Raw genomic sequence first — 18,009 nt, 5'->3', positions numbered from 1 at the left:
TCCTCTTGCGTGGCTCTTACTCCCTTCTGATTCTGCTATTCACTTGATGATTGTTAGCCTCCTTAGTGCCTGCTTCTGAGCGCCTGGGCCACTGGAGTAGAAGAAAATACATGATAAATCATGATCCATTTGGCCTGTACTAAAACCACTCAAATGCTTAAGGTTCAAGGTAAAGCCGGTTCCATTTGGGAGCCAAGTAAGTTTATTAATGATTAGTTGCCACTTAGGAGGAAAAGCCTTCCTATACCATGGAAGATGTTAGATAGGGCTTATTTTGGGGAATGAGAATGTCACTTGAATTAACAAAAGCACCACCGCATTACTAGCACTAACTGATCCTAATTGTAATTCTAATACATGTTCAAGGACTCATTAAGGCTGAGACGCCTACAGGCTCACAACCCCAGTTTGGGAACGGTTGTGCTGTAACAGATACAGGTCCTGCTCTAACTCCTCCCTCTGTACGAGACAGATGTTCAGACCCCAGGGACCTACAGCTGTGTATATATAAAGGCTATCCTCGATTTCAGTGTTTGCCCATACTCTGGAATATTTAAAGTTACTCAGTGTTAGAGCTAATTAATAAGTTTTAGTGGTTAATTATAGTTAACGTCTGGTCTCTGGTAACCTCTTAAACCCCCTTTTTCCCCAGCTAGGGCTACAGCCATCACCCCCAATCTGAGGAGTATGAAAGTTGTGCAGAAAAATTAAGCAGAGGCTTAAAACAACACACACACAACTCCTATCAAGACTACCTTTGTTGAGCACTTCTGGCTTTTTACCAAGTCTGAACTTATGTGGAAATTTTCACTTACTCTTCTGGAGTTTGCCCAACACTTTGATGCAGTAGAAAAAGAGCAAGGTTCTTAGTGACTGCTCTGCATTGCTTGCTACTTAAGCGTATATAGTACAATCATTCATTAAATATTTGAGTGCCAGCTATGTGCCAGACACTTTCAGGATGCAGGGATTAAAATAGACTTGATCCTTTCAGGAGTTTTCATGAAACACCCAAGAAGAAACTAAAGCGGACTCCTGAACAGAATGAGGGTAGTAGGGTCCCCACTGTAGGATGAGGTAATGAATTAGATTACCTCCAGGGCCTGTTAGGGCTCAGAAATTCAGCAGCAGCTGGAAAGCTGCTGTTCCTGAAGGTGCCCCAAGTTCATCGGGTGCCCCTGGACCTGTGGATACATCCGTAGGAGACTAAGTTCGGTTCCTGGTAGAATGCCCTTTATTCCCTTGGTTTCCTCTCTGCATTCCTGTACGCTTACTGTCTTACTGCGTGAAGGAAGTGGGGGTGTGGGGAAGCTGGGGGTGATGGCTATCCCTAAAACAGGTCACCCTAAAACAGGTCACCCTTCTGTTACTTCAGGGTGGCTCCTCCCTTCAGCACCCCGCCCCCCCTCCCCGCAAAGTATATTCCAGCAAGAAACATGACCTAGGCTTCCTACGGTTAGGATGTATTCCTGAATTTGGGGGATGTTGATAGTGCATAAGAAGCAGACACCCTCGGACTGTTAGCTTACCTGCCTTGGCCCTGGTCCCACCTCCATATGTTCGCCCTTGGAAGGAAAAGGCTTTTTTCTAGAAGAGCATTCTGGGCTTCTAAACCTCGCCAAGTTTGAATCTGGGAGGCGCTCGTGAGACCTTAAGCCTTAGTTTTGGCATCTGGCCAGACAGCATGCTGGGACCACTACGAAGGCTGGTAGGCACGCGAGGGGCGGGGACGTTGTTTCTGGCGGATGTGACCGAATGGGTCTGAGAGGGAAAGGGGAACATAGTAAGCTCTACTAGGAAGCCCAAACTGAAACAGTTTCGGGCTTATCCAGCTCCTAGGGACACCAGGAGGCAACCAAGGAAGGGCGCCTGAGAGGAACGGCGCCGGGCATTGACCGCACACTTCTGTTTACACTCCAAAGGCATCCTCTGCTTGGCAAGCAGTAGAAACGAGATTCCCTCGCAAGATCCACACTCCCAGCGCCTGCTACGCTGTGCTTGCCGGGGTCCCCTTGTCCCACGATCTTTGCTTATAGTCACCTGTGTGCCTTCACCTGGATTGGGGGGACGTCGACTTCGAGACTCCGGGGTGGGTAGGAATGGGCATCGAGTTGACGAGGGCAGGGGCAGCCATTTTGAGACCAGATGAACACAGAAGGGACCATATTGAGAACTCCAGATGCCTGGGGCCGCCATTTTAAGTATGGGGATAGCTCGGAAGCCCTGTACGGTGAAACCCAGTGACGTGGGGCGGCCATATTGGCGCGGATCCCCTGGCGGTGGCCATCTTGGAAAGGGGCCCACTGTGGGCGCGGCCATCTTAGAAGCAAAACCTGCCCCTTCGCGGGAACTGGGGCCGAGCTCCTCCCCTCCGTTACTGAGTTCCTGCTGTCTGCGACTGCCCTCAAGATCCCTTCCTAAGAGCCGCCCTGTTCGGTCTGTTTTCATTTTCATTTGCGTTCAGTGCTTTCGCGCGCGCGCGGGGGTGTGAGTGCTTTCCGTGGCCCCCTGAGTGTCTGTTGTAACTAAATTCTTCCACTCGAGACGCTCTCTTGCGCCCGCCATCCCCCCAATCCAGGCGGTCTCCGATCCTAGACGGTGCCTAAACTGATTTGACTAGCCCTATTCCTTGGGTATGGCAAGCCTTTCACCTGCCGTACACAGTCCCAGATCTACAGATTGATGATCCTCTCCCCAAGAACGCTAACACAGGAGCTGTCCTCTGAGACTCTGGATGACTTTATTCTTCAAATGGCTTTACCCTTCTGATAGCTCCAGGTGAGACTGAGAGCAAGCACCCGGCCCATCCCTCTCTCCATTGTCTGAGCGGGTCACAGAGAGAAGCCGGCAGGACGCTGGCAGTCGGACGGCCCTTCTGGGGACGGAGCTAAGGGGGCTCCCCTAGTCAGGGGGTACTTGGGGTCGGCCGAAGTGGGCGAGGAAATGGGGTCGACAGATAGGTGACGGAGAGCCTTGTGCTTCAGATAACCTCACAGGGTTGGACAAGGGCTAGGGATGGGATGCAGGGACCCTCAGGGGCTCAAGACAGTTACTGACCTAAGGAAGGGCCTAGGAGAAGGAAAGGTGAAGAGCTTGTGGGGAGGGACGGGGCGACTCAGAGGAGGGCACAGAAGAACTTCTTCTCCCGGAAGGGGTTCTCCGAAGTGGGCACAGGGGTGATGAGGGGATCCTCGCAGGCGTGGGCATCACAGTAAGTCATCAAGTCTGCTGCTGCCTTGGACACCTGGGACACAGCCAGGAGGGGAATGGTTAGCCAGATCCCCTGAGAGGGGCTGCAGCCTCCCTCCCCAAATGGGTTCTCTTTTGCCATCTCTAGGGCTCCTTAAGACAGTATTCTCTTCCCTCATTCCCGACAGCGGCCAGCGGCCAGGGGACGGCTGCCCTTACAGAACCGGAGACTCCTCCCCTGATGGCAGGGAGTCAAGGAAAGAAAACCTCTCTTAACCTGAGGTTTGGGGACCTACAGCACAAGTGGGCCAACTAATAGGATCCAGGGTCCACCCACCTTTATCCGGCACAAGCTGGCTTCAATCTTAAGCTGTTCCACCATCTTGCGGGCTTGCCCAATACTCATAGTGCTGTTCACAGGGGTCTCCCCTTTCATCCTGGAGAAAAGAGAGGGATAGCTCGGAGCATAATGGAGGTGGGTGGGTGCTGCCTAATCTTCTCTGAAGACCCCCCCCCCCCTCCCATGTTCATTTTTCATCTGCCTTTACAAGGCTGGGGTCATGTGGCCCAGTATTTTGTTTCTCGAATCTCCATCCTCCAGGGGCCTTTCCCATCCCTGTCTTCCCAGGCTAAGGAAATGGAGAAGGTGGGATGAGATACCCCCCCCCCCCCCCAAATTCCCACACGACCTGGGCCACAGATCATTAAACATACAAACGATTTAAGGCTTTTTGGCTCTTCCAGCCATGTGTTCCCAGCTCTGGAAGCCTCAACCAGCAAGAGCCCCGCCCTGTTGAGGAGGGCACGTAACCCCCACCTGCCCCCTTGAGCCCCAACGGGAGAAAAGCAGGATGCTCCCTACTCACCTGAAGCCACAGGCAGTGTGGCAGCCCTGGGGAGTAGTCAGTGGGGTGCACAAAACCTGCTTGAGATGGGTGCCCCACCTTGCAGGGAGTTGCCGCTGAAAGTATCTGCTGCAGCAGCCGAAGCAGCTGACACAAAGAAGGCCACTGGGGAGGGTCGGGGCAGAGGTCCGTCGAGGGCTGGACCCAGTTCCTGAAGCTCCAGCACTGCCCAGACGCTGGTACCTGAAGGATGAAGGATGCTAGAAGGAGCTGCTCGGATACTGGAGCATACCAACTGCCCGGCCAATGGGGGAGCCTGGCTGCTGACTGCAGCCCCTACACACACCCCCACTGTTACCGGTCTCTCTTAGCTGCCCTTCCCCCATTGCAGGCATTCTGAGTCTGGGCTACGAAGGAGCTGGAAGGAGCTGAGGCCCAGGCCGACTCTCCTCCCCCCCCCCCCCTTTAAATGGGGTGGTCTGGACCTGTGACATCCCCTGCAGTGGAGTCAGTACTGGCTGCGGGGGACCCTGCTCATTTGAAAATCTGACATCAGCTGGGCAGTCGCCCTCCCCTCCTCCCTCCGCTCTGACATAGCATGTAGTACCTGAATCTTCTTGTCTTTCCCAGGGACCCTCCATTCCCTATACCCAGGAAAATGTGATGAGCTACAGGTAACCAGCTTCTAGATCACCAACCAGTTCATATTCTAGCCACAAGTGATTCGAATGGAAGATCCAGGGGCGACAAGGGACGTCAGGAAGATGCCTAAAGAACAAGAAGCTGGGGGGAAAGAGGTGTGCAGATACCAGATCAAAGAATCGGACAAAGAAGAGGTAGGGGGAATTGTGGGGAGAGTCATTGGGTGTTTATTGAAACAGATGGGCTTCCTGGGTGGGTTTTGGGTGGGGGGAATTGGTTTGATAGAATACTTCCCAGACCTGCAGAGCTGTGCTTGGTGCTGTGTGGAATGCAAAGACGTACACCGACCTTACCCTCTGAGGGATGTTATTCGGGGTGAAGAGTCATGTACAAAATAGAAGGTACCGTCTGCCAAGATCTAGTCTAGATTGGTGCGCTGTGGGGACTCTGAGGGAGTCTAGTTAGGGTCAGAGGAGGTCGATCCCAAATGCTGGAGACAAAACACGGAGCTGAAATACTATCACAGCTGTGAATAGGGGCCAGCCGGCCAGCCGGCAGTGCCCTCCGCCTAGGACGCCTACAGGTGCAAGGAGCTGTGGGCGACAAAAATCAGCGCCAGCTGGATAACCGCCTCTTTCCCCCTTTGCGGGGTTTAAATGGCCGGTGGTGAAGGTGGGCGGAGGGCCGGTCTGAGGGGGGGATGCTGCTGACTCATAGCATGCCGTGGGGGCAAATCTTGAGGCCTGAAGGAAGGCGCTTGTCCTCTTTGGTTTGGGTAACCCACCGCAGGGAGAGACTCTGCGCGGAGCGCGAGGTGGGAAACCCGCCGCCCGGCAGACCCCGCCCCTTGCGCCGGGCTCCTCCCCTGAGTGAGGTCCCGCCTCCCGGGGCCGCAGAGGCGGCCGGCGGGAGGGGGCGGGGCTTCCACGGGAGGCGGAAGTCTCTTGTAGCCGTTGCCCCGGCAGCCCGCGAGCTGGTGAGTCTGCAGAGCTGCGGCGGCGGGCGGGCTGGTTTCCCTGGGGGCGCGGTTCGGTGGGGGCTCCGGGCGCCGCGCCCACCGCCAGCCGGAAGGGGTGGTGGCGGGGAGCGGCCGTTGGCTGCAGGACTCCCGGCCCGGCGTGGAGGGCGGCCCTGTCCGGGAGCGAGCGCAGTTGTGCGCTCGGGAGAGGAGAAACTCCGGAGACAGTTCTGACGGCACTTAGGCAGCTGGCTCTCAGTGCGGCTGTACGACCTTAGGCAAGTCGCGCAGCCTCTCCGTGCAGCCACCTCGCAGTGTGGACTCCGTGTCATCACGTGTGTAAAAGCCTTTTAAGGTGCTCGTTTTATGTATATTATATATTGCTATGGATGAGTGTCAAGGTACCCTGTCCCAGAATCAGGTGTCCAGAGGACAAATTCAGCGAAGTTGTTCTGTCACTGGGGGTGAAGAAAGCACAGTGAAAGAAAGGGAAGGGATAATTGGTTGGGAAGCGTAGCCATTTGGAGAAAAGCCATATGAAACAAAGTCTATGCTGTGTCTGTCCAGCTATCTCTGGTTCCTCCAAGCCAGTCCAGTAAACTTGTCCTTGTTGTCTCCACCATCCCTGGGGAAAGAGCCATTTTTCCCCCCCTCTCCGTCTTTTTCCAGGAACCACCAGCTTCTTCATCCCATGGCCAGGGGTGGCGTCCAAGTGACCGAGCAGCTAAGAACTCAAAGCCTGAACCTGGGGCCAGACACTCCGCACTCCCTGCCATGGTCAATGACCCACCAGTACCCGCCTTGCTGTGGGCCCAGGAGGTGGGCCACGTCTTGGCGGGTCGTGCCCGCAAGCTGCTGCTGCAGTTTGGGGTGCTCTTCTGTACCGTCCTTCTCCTGCTCTGGGTGTCTGTCTTCCTCTACGGCTCTTTCTACTATTCCTACATGCCGACAGTCAGCCACCTCAGCCCTGTGCATTTCTACTACAGGTGAGAGGGGTCTTCTCCTGAAGTGGAGTCATCCTTTGAGAGAATTGCTGTTAGGGCCCTTAGAGCTTATTCAGTTCAACCCCCTCATTTACAGAGGAGAACATTGGAGCCCAGTGTGTTTATATGATTTCTTACCTTCCACAGCCCAAGGCTGAGGGAGCTCTGGGTTGGTAGTGCTCTGAGGTCCTAGCTCTACCTCTGGTTACTGAAATCTTTGATTAAAAAGAAGGAAAAAAAAAATCCCTCTTTTAGGCTGTCACTGTGTGGGTCTGTTCTGTTTGGGTTGGATCAGACCTCTCTCAGGGCCGCTCTAGACCTCTTAGCCAACCACATCCCTCGAGTCATCTCAGAACTAAGCTAGCCTTCAGTAAAGAACGTATTAGGAAAGCAACAAGTTGCCTTCCTCCCCCTCCTGATAATCCTGCACAATAGAGATTATGCAAGCACAAAGTGACTAGGTACCTAAAGTCCCAGAGTCCTGCTTCTTGCCTGGGACTTCAGTTCCTTCTGATTTTACGGGCCTTAACCAAATCATCTCCCCTTCTCTTAACATGAGCCATAGGACTAATCTAGAGATGCTGACAAGGACATTGTTATCAATGGTCCAAAGTCATTTTCCCCCCTCCCCCGTCTTGAGTCCCTGATCATGAACTGTAATTTCTAAGTCAGAGCTGCTTAAACTTTTAGGAGGCATAGATCTCATGAAAGCTATGGCCCTTTCTGCTATAAAAACATGTATGCAAGGGAGTATCTGTCTGGCTCAGTCGGGAGGGCATGTGACCCTTGATCTCAGGGTCATGAATTCAAGCCTTATGTTGGGTGTAGAACTTACTTAAAGCTTATACAGACATCTTTACATATATATATATATATATATATATATATATATATATATATATGTATGCATACACATATGTGTATATGTATGTGTGTATATATATGTATATATACATACGCACACCCATGTATAATTTTGCTTACAAGTTGGAGGGGTGTGTCAGCCTCTTTAAGACCATCTGTGGATTCCTTGGGAGGACTTTCCTCAAACTAGGCCCCAGACCAGAACTACTAAATCAGACTCTGGGGCTAGGACCCAGGAATCCGCATTTTTATGAAGCTCTCCAAGTGGGTCTTTAGAAACATTTGAGTCTGAAACCGTTCAACGAAGTGTCCATGGAGTCCTGCTTAAGAATTTCCACTCTAATGAGAGGAGATGAGCTGAGGTGGCAGGAAGAGAAAGAATCATTCAGGTGTCTTGAATCTCCTGGCTGCATTTCTTCTCCATCTCTCTCTGACAGAGAGAAGGGTGCCTGTTCTGGAAGAAGGGATGGGGGACAAGAGGGAGCCCTAGGGGCCCAAGGAAGTGTACAGACAGGTAAGGCAGACCCTCTTAACTTAGCAGAGTATCATCCCCATTCTCATCTAGGACTGACTGTGATTCCTCCACCTCCTTACTCTGCTCCTTCCCTGTTGCCAATGTCTCGCTGGCTAAGGGTGGACGTGATCGGGTGAGTATGGGAGCTGAAGAGAGGTTTCATTAGAGCTCTGAAGACTTGAAATCGGAGGGCTTGAAAAAGACCTGGTGAGCAGGGATTGAGCAATGGAGACTAAGAGGAAGGCTCTCAAGGAAAAGGAGGTTAAAGGAAAAGTAAAATCTGAAGCGTGTGGATGTTCCTGCTGCAGATGTTAGCGATGCTCTCTCAGATTATTTCAGACAAGCTCTAGCTATTAGATGTGTTTTAGACCTCAGTGAATGTGAATCAACCAATCAGCTATGTCACTGGACTGGGATGGAAACCACCCAAGCGTTTTGAAAGCCTGTATGTAAGATTATGAAACTGTTGACAAATATGTGTAACCTGCCGTTACAAAGGGTACTGTGCCAGGAGATGGGCCACGTGCCGGTATGACTTCAACAAACCCAGAATCCCTGGGAAATGCAGAATTGGGGTGCATCTATTTATATTAGGCAAGCTGGTGGAGGCTCTGAAAAGGGTAGGCTCCCTGAACACTTCAAAAGGACCTTTGGAGCATCAACATTGTTTTTGATGACCAGAGTGTTTTGAGTCGTTAGCAACATAATTAGTAATAATCAGTGGTCAAACTTACTAAGAACTTTATTTAATGTTTATTTATTTTGAGAGAGCAAGCCAGGGAGGGACAGAAAGGGAGGGAGGGAGGGAGGAGGAGGAGAGAATATGAATCCGGAGAGAGAGAGAAAGAGAGAGAGAATGAATGAATATGAATCCCAAGCAGGCTCCACGCTCAGCACAGAGCCCAACCCAGGGCTCAATCTCATGAACCGTGAAATCATGACCTGAGCCAAAATCAAGAATCAACTGCGTGCCTAATTGACTGAGCCACCCAGGTGCCCCTGGAAAGTGTCTTTTTTTTTTTAAATTTTTTTAACGTTTTATTTATTTTTGAGAGAGGGAGAGACAGAGCATGAACAGGGGAGGGTCAGAGAGAGGGAGACACAGAATCTAAACAGGCTCCAGGCTCTGAGCTGTCAGCACAGAGCCCGACGCGGGGCTCGAACCCATGGACCGCGAGATCAGGACCTGAGCCGAAGTCGGCCGCTTAACCGACTGAGCCACCCAGGCACCCCGGAAAGTGTCTTTTAAAAGTGGTTCTTGAGAGGACACTGACTTACACAGGATAGAAATAAATGGTCACTCTGAAGGGAGGAGTGTAAGCATTAGCATCTGGGGTCCCCTGGGATTGGTGTTTAGCCTGGACTTGTTTGACAATACAATAACCTGGGAGATTGCGTATCCTTTCCCTCCTTCCAGTCAACCACCAGGTAGCCATACACTATCAAGAACACTTACCTTGGGTCCCAGGTGAGTGGGTCCCAAATGGAAGATTTCAAAGTAGTGAGGTAGAATGTTGGATGTTGCAAGGCAGAGATTTCTCATTTTAATCCTGCCGGGAAAGGAGTTTGGAGATCATGACAGAGTCGTCTGTGAAGGCATTGATTCAGTGTGCTTCTGTGGCTCAAAATAATAATAAATGGAATACATTGAGAAGGAATTAGAAACAAAGCCACAGAACATCTGCACCTGAAATGGTGCATACAGTCGTGTGGCTGTCCATTGTGGAGATCCGCATGGTGGCTCAGAGAGCCTAAAACAATTGTGTGTGAGGCTGCTGGATGAGGAAGGAAGGGAAAGATGAAGGGTGAGGGGATGTCAATATCAGGGACTCCAATCAGGGTAGTCCCTGGTAATTAAAGCGGGTTGATCATTTCGTTCATTATATAAAGTAGCAGAGTGTAAGATACAGATTCTGCATTTCAGAAGAAGTTGTGAAGGATTGGAGGGAGAGGCTCAAAGTAGACCTTTTAAGGAAGGGTGATTGTTGGGTGGGAAAGGAGGAACAGGAGGGGAATCTGCCCATCAGGCAGACAGATGTGAACAAAAGTGTGGAGTCATTCTCAAGATTCTGACATTCAATTCCGTGGATCGATCCCATTGGAGGAGATGATGTTTATTTAGACGGAATTACTAGTTTAAAAACATCTATATGGGACTCCTGGGTGGCTCAGTCGGTTAGGCGTCTGACTTCAGCTCGGGTCTGATCTCACCGTTTGTGAGTTCCGGCCCCACGTCGGGCTCTGTGCTGACAGCTCAGAGCCTGGAGCCTGCTTTAGATTCTGTGTCTCCCTCTCTCTCTGCCCCTCCCCGACTCACACTCTGTGTGTCTCTTTCTCTCAAAAATAAATAAGCTTTAAAAAAATAATAAAAAATAAAAACATATATGAAACAGCTTTATTGAGCTATAACTCACATACTATACAATTCACCCATTTAAAATCTATAGTTCTGTCGTTTCTAGCGTATGCAGACTTTAAGCAACCAGCACAATTTTAGAGCATTTGAATCACCCCAAAAAGAAACTCCTACCCATAAGCTTGGAGTCACTCTATTTCCCTCCAACCCACCCTGAGAACTACGTACTATAATGTTGCAAAGAATTCAGTGAAGCAGCTGGCTTCATCAGGCCTCTTCTGGGGGCTAGGAATGTCATGGAATCCATTTTTTTTTTTTCCAACAGATAGTACTTCATTCTGAAAAGCAGAATCTGTATAAAAAAGGACTTTGAGAAGTAGTTTTCCACGTTTTACCTTAGTGATAGTGCTCAACACACCCTCAATCATATCTGGATTTTGGAGGCGATTCACTATGGGTTGGGTTTTGGTTTTGGTTTTTTTAAATTCATTCCCCTTGGGGGTCCCTGGATGGCTCAGTCGGTTAAGTGTGCCACTTCGGCTCAGGTCATGGTCTCATGGTTTGTGAGTTCAAGCCCCACATCAGGCTGTCTGCTGTCAGCACAGAGCCTGCTTCAGATCCTCTGTCTCTCTTTCTGCCCCTCCCCCGTGCTCTCTCTCTCTCTCAAAAAAAAAAAAAAGAAAGAAAAAATCCGTTCCCTTAAATACAGAAACTTTACTCTTGCCCCTGTGATTCTTGTATATGCACCCTGAGGTCATGCTACAGCTGAGAGCTGAATAAAGGGTTAGAAGAGTACAGGAATGGTCAGGAAAAACTAGGGTATGTTTGGTGGCAAATCTTTAGCTTTTTGAGGTTAAGCCCAATGAAGACGCCTTCCCACTGTGAGTCTCAGGGTTCTACCAAAAGAAGCCAGGTAAGGACCCAGAGTGACACAAAGATGATCTGGAGTGACAGAGCCTGAGAGGTGGCTCGGGAGTTGGTGCTTGGTTAATTAATAATATAAGTGAAGGCGGGCTGGGCCCAGGGGGATGGCCTCACGGGGACAGAGGCCTGAGTCACAGATGGCCCAGTTGGCAACAGGATGGTTCACTTTTGGAAAAGAAATGTGTGACGCAGCCTTTCTCAGAACAGAGCAGAGAGCGGTTTAGCCAAAGCATAGGATGCCGAAGCTCTCCGAAGTAGGAGGGACCTGGCCACCACAAGGGGGCAGCACCCTCCTGGGATGAGAGCCCTGAGAGGCCTGCTCCGCTAATCAGGGAGATTGTGGCCCTATTCGGAGGGATGGGGGGAAGTGGAACAGAGACCGTACAATTAAAAACAAAATTTTTTGAAGAGAGATGGGGGCTACCTTGGGCAGGTGCTGATGTATGGACAGCCGTACCGCGTCACCTTAGAGCTTGAGCTGCCAGAGTCCCCTGTGAATCAAGACTTGGGCATGTTCTTAGTCACCATTTCATGCTACACCAGAGGTGGCCGAATCATCTCCACTTCTTCACGCTCCGTAAGTGTCCGTGGCCTATCTGGGAGGGTGTGGCGATGACAGCGGATGGCAGAATATCTGGGTAGGGTTCCAGGAGAAAACATCCTAGCTCTGGAGGTCACAGACACATCAGGATCGGGAAGAGGAGTCAGTTTACCAAGCCAGACAGACACCCCAGGTATCTGATGAGCACGTCCAGCTTTGGGGCAAAGCCTGAAGAGGGGAGCCAAAATGGGCTTCTTTAGAGCCCGGCGGATGTCTGCTGGCATTCTGTCTCAGAAACCTACTAGCTGAGAGACTACTTCTTTAACTCCTTGGTTACAAAGCCTTATTAACTGGGTATGAAAGTAATGGTCCCATAGCAAGACCAGTTAGGGTTTAGCACATGGTGGGCGTGCAATAAATATTAGACTCCATTCTTTTTTTTTTTTTTTTAATGTTTAGTTTTGAGAGAGAGAGAGAGAGAGCAAGCAGGGGAGGGGCAGAGAGAAAGGGAGACACAGACTCCGAAGTAGGCTCCAGGCTCTGAGCTGTCAGCACAAAGCCCGACACGGGGCTCGAACTCACGAACCGTGATATCATGACCTGAGCTGAAGTCGGCTGCTTAACCGACTGAGCCACCCAGGCCCCAAGACTCCATTCTTAACATGAACTGTCAACAGAGCCACGTGATGAAGCGTATCTCTGAATGTCTACACGGGGAAAAATGCTTCAGCTGGAGCACTGGAACGTAGGGTCTATTCTGGATCGTAGAACTGCGTGGGGGAAAGATCAGAGACAGTGTTGGGCTTAACCCATGAAGTTCTTAGAAGAGGGACCTTTGCTGCGCTGGAATGGAGACGTGGATTGAGGAGAGGAGGGATGTTACTCAAGCAGTTGGAATGATTGGGCCAAGGCTTGTTTGGGGGGGGTGGGGGCATGGTAGGAAGTGGAAATGAGGGAGCAGGGGACCCGAGGAAGGTTGAGGGGTTGGTAGGGCGGCGGCAGTCTGGGGGTACCCATCCCCAACCTCTCCCCTCCTCGCCCTGGCTCCGGCAGGTGATGTTGCATTACCGCTCAAACCTGCTCCAGATGCTTGACACACTGGTCTTCTCTAGCCTCCTGCTGTTTGGCTTTGCAGAGCAGAAGCAGCTCCTGGAGGTGGAGCTCTACCCGGAATACAGAGAGAACTCGGTAAGGGGGGCGAAGGAAGACTAGAGACTGCTCTCCCCAGGAGCTCAGAGTTCTACCTGAGGAGCCTCTGGGCTCCGTCAGCAGGGGCGGCCACAGACGCCGCAAGTGGGGCTCAGATTGGGCTGGGAAGAGTGACAGCAGCAGGACCCCGGCCTGACGCTCGCTGCCCCGCCCTCCGCAGTATGTGCCGACCACCGGCGCGATCATCGAGATCCACAGCAAGCGCGTCCAGATGTACGGAGCCTACCTCCGCATCCACGCCCACTTCACCGGGCTCAGGTGAGGAGCCGCTCGAGTGGGGGCCTCCGCAGCTCCCCTGGGGGCTGTCTTGGAGGGAAACTGCCTTGAACTTCCCCAGAAATGATTTCTGGGAAGCGGGGAGGCTGGTGCTTTCCAGTAACCGCTGCCCACTTCCTGCCTCAGGTACTTGCTGTACAACTTCCCGATGACCTGTGCCTTCATCGGCATCGCCAGCAACTTCACGTTCCTCAGCGTCATCGTGCTCTTCAGCTACATGCAGTGGGTGTGGGGGGGCATCTGGCCCCGCCACCGCTTGTCTCTGCAGGTCACGAAGGACCTCCTCTCTCCCCCTGCCCCGCCCCCCAACTTCATGATCCTTCTTTAACTGAGGGGCGGGCTGGGGCGTGTCATGGGGCTCGGGCGTTAGGGCCCAGATCACTGCGCGGGAAGCACACCCTTGCTGCTCACTAATTTCTCCTCCACAGGTAAACGTCCGGAAAAGAGACAGTTCCCGGAAGGCAGTGCAGCGAAGAATCTCTGCCCACCCTCCAGGTGGGCATGACGGTTGGGGAGCTGGGTGACAGGGGACTCCCGTGTTATCCAGGGTGAAGCTTTAGGCCCCCCACAGCTGGGCTGAGGGTCAGAGGACAGGCTGGAGGAGGCGTCGCCTGGGTGCAGCCACCCTAGCCCTCCCCTGCCCTCTCCCCGCTCTGGAGGCACAGGGCCCCAAGGCCAGGAGGAGTCAACGCAGCTGTCAGACATCACAGAGGACTGCGGTGAGAGCCCTGAAGACCCGCCAGGGGCAGGTATGGTGGTGCCGCAGCTCTCCCATCCTCCTTCCTAACACCTCCTCAGGTGTCCCCTTCAGCCTCTTCCAGTCTGACCTCTGCGTTCCCCTTGTGGCTGCAGAGGGTCAGCTCTCGGAGGAGGAGAAACGCGATCAGCAGCCCTTGACTGGAGAGGAGGAGCTGGAGCCAGAGGCCAGTGATGGTGAGGGGCACTCGGCACAGGGGCCCAGGCGGAGTGGGGTGGCATGTGGGTAGGGGGGACATTATATTGGTTGGGGGAGAAGGGCCCCTGGTTGGTTAATTTCCGATTTAACTTTGTTTCTCCCTCCCCTGGCCCAGGTTCAGGCTCTTGGGTGGATGCAGCTTTGCTGACGGAGGCCAACCTTCCTGCCCCTGCCCCTGCCCCTGCCTCTGCCCCTGCCCCTGCCCCGGAGACTCTGGGCAGCTCTGAACCCTCTGTGGGCAATCTCCGACAGCGGCCCACCTGCTCTAGTTCCTGAAGAGAACGAGGCAGAGTCCCCACATTCCAGCCCTTTCCCACCTGCCTCCCTTCCCTTTCCTGTGGCTTCCCCCAATAAACTATTTTCATGCCAGCTGCTTCCCTGACTCCTTGAAATGGATTCAAGGCCATTGGAAATCCCGTGTTCCCCAGGCATCGTCCTTGCCACCCCGAATTGGAGGAGGTTGTCTTGTTGGGGGCTGCCGGTGGGGAAGGCCTCCAGACCTTGGACTGTTTTGGGTACAGCTGTTCCCGTTCACAAACCTAGGAGGTCCAAGGAGAGAAAACCTATCCTGCCCACTCCATCCACGTGATTCTTTCATCTCCCTCTGGGGAGGGGGATCATGTAGGGCGGGTCTGGAGAGCTGGGCTACATCATTCTGGCCTGTGCACCCCTCCCTTTCTCCGTCCATTGGGAGGCAGAAGACAGGAAATGACTGCCATGGATGTGGTATGATTTTTACCGAAACAGCATTTTGTAGCCCAGGCCCCATGCTGCCCACGGCTGTTTTCTTCTCTGATTCCAGCCAGGTGGCCCTCTGTTTCATGCTCCCCTCCTCACCCCTCCACATAACTTCAGCCTTTTGATTCTCAGCTCCTGGCTGCTTTCCACATTCCAATCCCCTTTCAGAACCCAGGCATCCCGGCCTCCAGATGAAACAGCTGCATGTGGCTCCCCCCCACCCCCTTCCCTGGCCCCGTGACTCAGGCCCTCTGAAGGGACCAGCCCGCTTCTTGGCATTCACGGGGATAGAGGGGGGGCCGGGGAGGGGGGCTACGTGGTGACATCATAGTTGAAGGGTATAAAAGCTTCGAGCCAAAAGAGAATTGAAATTGAAGAGAAGACACTGACAAAACCTGACTGCGCAGCCTGTGCGCCTGGGGGCTCAGCCTCAGACCCAAAGACGTCTGCTTGAAGATTTGAGCTGCCGCAAGACCCACCCACCGGTGAGAGGCTGCTGGGGGCCAGGGAAGAGTGGTGGGAGGTGGTTGGGGGGGGGGAGCAGGCAGGGACTGGAACTCCCTTGACAGGTGGAGAGGGTTCCAAGGTCCTTAGTTTCCCCTTCTGTTCCCTCTCCTCTCTCATTTCGGTCTCCTTTTGGGTTTTTGTGTCTGTCTCCCACCGATGATTGTTTTACTTAGATCTTTTCTCTGGGTGGCAGCTGGGAAATATTCCACCTTTCTTCCCCAGGCTGAATAAATCATTTCCTCTTCTTTTCCCCTCCAGCACTTTGCTTATTCATTAACTGTTTCTGGTACTTCGCACATGGCTGGTCACACACCCATGTGTCAGACTATATTTGGGGGTTTTTTTGTTTGCTTGTTTTTTTTGCCCAAAACCAAGTACATATCGCCTGTTCAGAAGTTGGTGGACAAATTAAGAGTGTCAGTCTCCTTTCCTCCTCTCTCTTGGTCTCCTCCTGGCCCCCAGCTGTGTTCCCCGTCCCTGGAGATTTTGTTGAGGGAAGGGCCCTAGAAGACATGGCGTCTGGGCAGTCTTGACCTATCCACCTCCTTCCCTTGCAGGCCCCATGCTGGGCTCTCCCTGTCTTCTGTGGCTCCTGGCTGTCACCTTCTCCTTGGTTCCCAGAACGCAGTCCTTGGCCCCTCAAGACCTTAAGGAAGAGGACAAAGATGAGACACCCCGGCCACGGCCTCCTTTGCGGGCCGTCCCCTGTGACTATGACCATTGCCGTCACCTTCAGGTGCCGTGCAAGGAGCTGCAGAGGGCTGGACCCAGGGCCTGCCTGTGCCCTGGGCTCTCCAGCCCCACGCAGCCGCCCGACCCTCCGCGCCTGGGAGAGGTGCACGTGGTGGCCGAGGATGGCAGCGCAGTGGTGCACTGGTGCGCCCCCTTCTCTCCGGTCCACCAATACTGGCTGCTGCTATGGGAGGGCAACGGGGCTCCCCAGAAGGGTCCCCCCCTCAACTCTACTGTCCGCAGAGCAGAACTGAAGGGCCTGAAGTCCGGGGGCGCTTACGTCGTTTGCGTGGTGGCTGCAAATGGGGCTGGAGAAAGCAGCGTGCCGCAGGCAGGTGGGGAGGGCCTCGAGGAGGTGGGTGGCCCTCCCTTCGGGCCCTGCAGGAGGCTGGCCGTGCCCCCCAGACCGCTTACCCTGGTCCACGTGGCTATCGGGGTGGGCACAGTGCTGGCCCTGCTGAGCTGCTCTGCTCTGGTCTGGCATTTCTGCCTGCGAGAGCGCTGGGGCTGCCCCCGCCGCCGGGTGGCCTCCCGACCCGCAGCAGGGCTCTGAAGCAGCCTGGGGGCCTCTCAGGCCCAGCGGAGCCTAGGCTTAGGGAGCAGAGCTCGGCCTGGACTCCCTGGGAGGAGGCAGTTCCCACTGCTGCCCTGAGCAGCCTGGACAGCAGAGTCGGTGGCCAGGCACTCGGGCCCCAGCTGAGTCTCAGTGCTCAACCTGAGAGCTTGTTCAGGTCCCAGACTTTCTGTCCTGCTCCAGGCCAAGGTTTGGAACAGAGCAGAAGGCATTGGGAACTTTTTACTTAAAGGACCAGATAGTAAATGATTTAGCCTTTGCAGGTCCAGAGGACAAAAGCAAAGGTATTGCATAGGTACTTCCTTAGCCATGCGACAGTGTAAAAACAGAGAAACCATTCTTAGCTCATGGGTCTGAGGAATCAGGCCCCGGCCACATTAGACCTGTTGGCTGTAGTTAGCCAATCGCAACCCCTGTCATACACCCTCAAAAGGGCTCTGGCGCATTGGTGGCCTCAATGGGATTTTGAGAACAAGCTGCTGCAGGATGGGAGTTTGGGGCAAGGCTATTCCCGCTGTTGCCTTTTGTTTAGATATCAAAGATGGGCACACCGGGGTCAGAATCCACCTGTGTCTGAAGTGGGTGAAAATGAATGGCTGACACGGGATGGAAAGAGGGACCTGCCTGAGCTGTTGTCTGGGACCCCCAAACCCAAGGGATGTCCCCCACTTCCCCTCAATTTGTGTTTATTGCACATCCACTGTACCAACATTAAAGGATATGTTAAAGGAAGACATTTGCATTTTTCATGATCCTTTTCATTTCCCTCCACACACCTATTTTTCAGCATCGTGTGTCCTTTTTCCCCCCAGAGTAGTGTGTATTTTCGAATTTCTCTTTCACTTAACTGGATGTAGAAAAGTCTGGGATGGCTACAGAGTACAATCCTCGTTTTTGCTGGTCTTATAACTTTTAATTATTGAAATAACATTTCTACGAGTTTCAAGCACTACTGAAGAATATAAAGGAAAGTTCCCCTTTTTCTCGGGAGGTAATCACCCCCTAGCAGAGCAGTGCTTTGTTCAGTGCAAATGTTTTCTTTATTCACTAAAGGGATGACGGATAATGTTCCACAACGTTCCATGATTTGTGGCAAATTGTAACCTCCTTAGTTATGTCAAAGGCTGCATAACTTTCCATAGGACGATGCTCCTTAACTGACAGAAGTTGTCGCCCTTTAATGGAACATTTGTCTTCAGTGT

General features: G+C 52.8%; 3 protein-coding genes across 12 annotated transcripts; 2 read left to right on the top strand and 1 right to left on the bottom strand.

The window, feature by feature from the left end:
* The first annotated feature begins 2,293 nt into the window (after nucleotides 1-2,293).
* Nucleotides 2,294-14,625, top strand: BSCL2 (BSCL2 lipid droplet biogenesis associated, seipin). 9 transcript variants are annotated; one of them, XM_042904762.1, is made up of 12 exons: nucleotides 2,294-2,436; nucleotides 4,665-4,870; nucleotides 6,304-6,620; nucleotides 8,047-8,128; nucleotides 11,709-11,852; nucleotides 12,870-13,004; nucleotides 13,186-13,283; nucleotides 13,428-13,569; nucleotides 13,730-13,796; nucleotides 13,961-14,050; nucleotides 14,154-14,234; nucleotides 14,372-14,625. In XM_042904762.1, exons 2-12 carry the CDS (start codon nucleotides 4,763-4,765, stop codon nucleotides 14,530-14,532), a joined length of 1,425 nt encoding a protein of 474 aa, XP_042760696.1. In that variant the 5' UTR covers nucleotides 2,294-2,436; nucleotides 4,665-4,762; the 3' UTR covers nucleotides 14,533-14,625. The 9 variants fall into 9 exon arrangements, with proteins under 9 accessions (XP_042760696.1, XP_042760694.1, XP_042760697.1 ...); XM_042904760.1 differs by having other exon boundaries at nucleotides 13,958-14,050; XM_042904763.1 differs by having other exon boundaries at nucleotides 2,295-2,436; nucleotides 13,967-14,050.
* GNG3 (G protein subunit gamma 3) lies at nucleotides 2,958-5,058 on the bottom strand. 2 transcript variants are annotated; one of them, XM_042904767.1, is made up of 4 exons: nucleotides 5,030-5,058; nucleotides 4,056-4,277; nucleotides 3,527-3,626; nucleotides 2,958-3,244 (listed from the first exon to the last, which is right to left on the bottom strand). In XM_042904767.1, the coding sequence occupies exons 3-4, from the start codon at nucleotides 3,623-3,625 to the stop codon at nucleotides 3,116-3,118; spliced, it is 228 nt and encodes a 75-aa protein (XP_042760701.1). In that variant the 5' UTR covers nucleotide 3,626; nucleotides 4,056-4,277; nucleotides 5,030-5,058; the 3' UTR covers nucleotides 2,958-3,115. The 2 variants fall into 2 exon arrangements, with proteins under 2 accessions (XP_042760701.1, XP_042760700.1); XM_042904766.1 differs by lacking the exon at nucleotides 5,030-5,058 and adding an exon at nucleotides 4,642-4,723.
* Nucleotides 14,626-14,697: 72 nt separating the features above from the next.
* Nucleotides 14,698-17,543, top strand: LRRN4CL (LRRN4 C-terminal like). The gene is made up of 2 exons (XM_042904765.1): nucleotides 14,698-15,479; nucleotides 16,059-17,543. Exon 2 carries the CDS (start codon nucleotides 16,064-16,066, stop codon nucleotides 16,784-16,786), a length of 723 nt encoding a protein of 240 aa, XP_042760699.1. The 5' UTR covers nucleotides 14,698-15,479; nucleotides 16,059-16,063; the 3' UTR covers nucleotides 16,787-17,543.
* Nucleotides 17,544-18,009: the final 466 nt, after the last annotated feature.

The sequence above is a fragment of the Panthera leo genome, chromosome D1 (assembly GCF_018350215.1).
Source record: "Panthera leo isolate Ple1 chromosome D1, P.leo_Ple1_pat1.1, whole genome shotgun sequence".
Taxonomy (NCBI): Eukaryota; Metazoa; Chordata; class Mammalia; order Carnivora; family Felidae; genus Panthera; species Panthera leo.
This window is presented reverse-complemented; position numbering and strand designations above follow the sequence as displayed.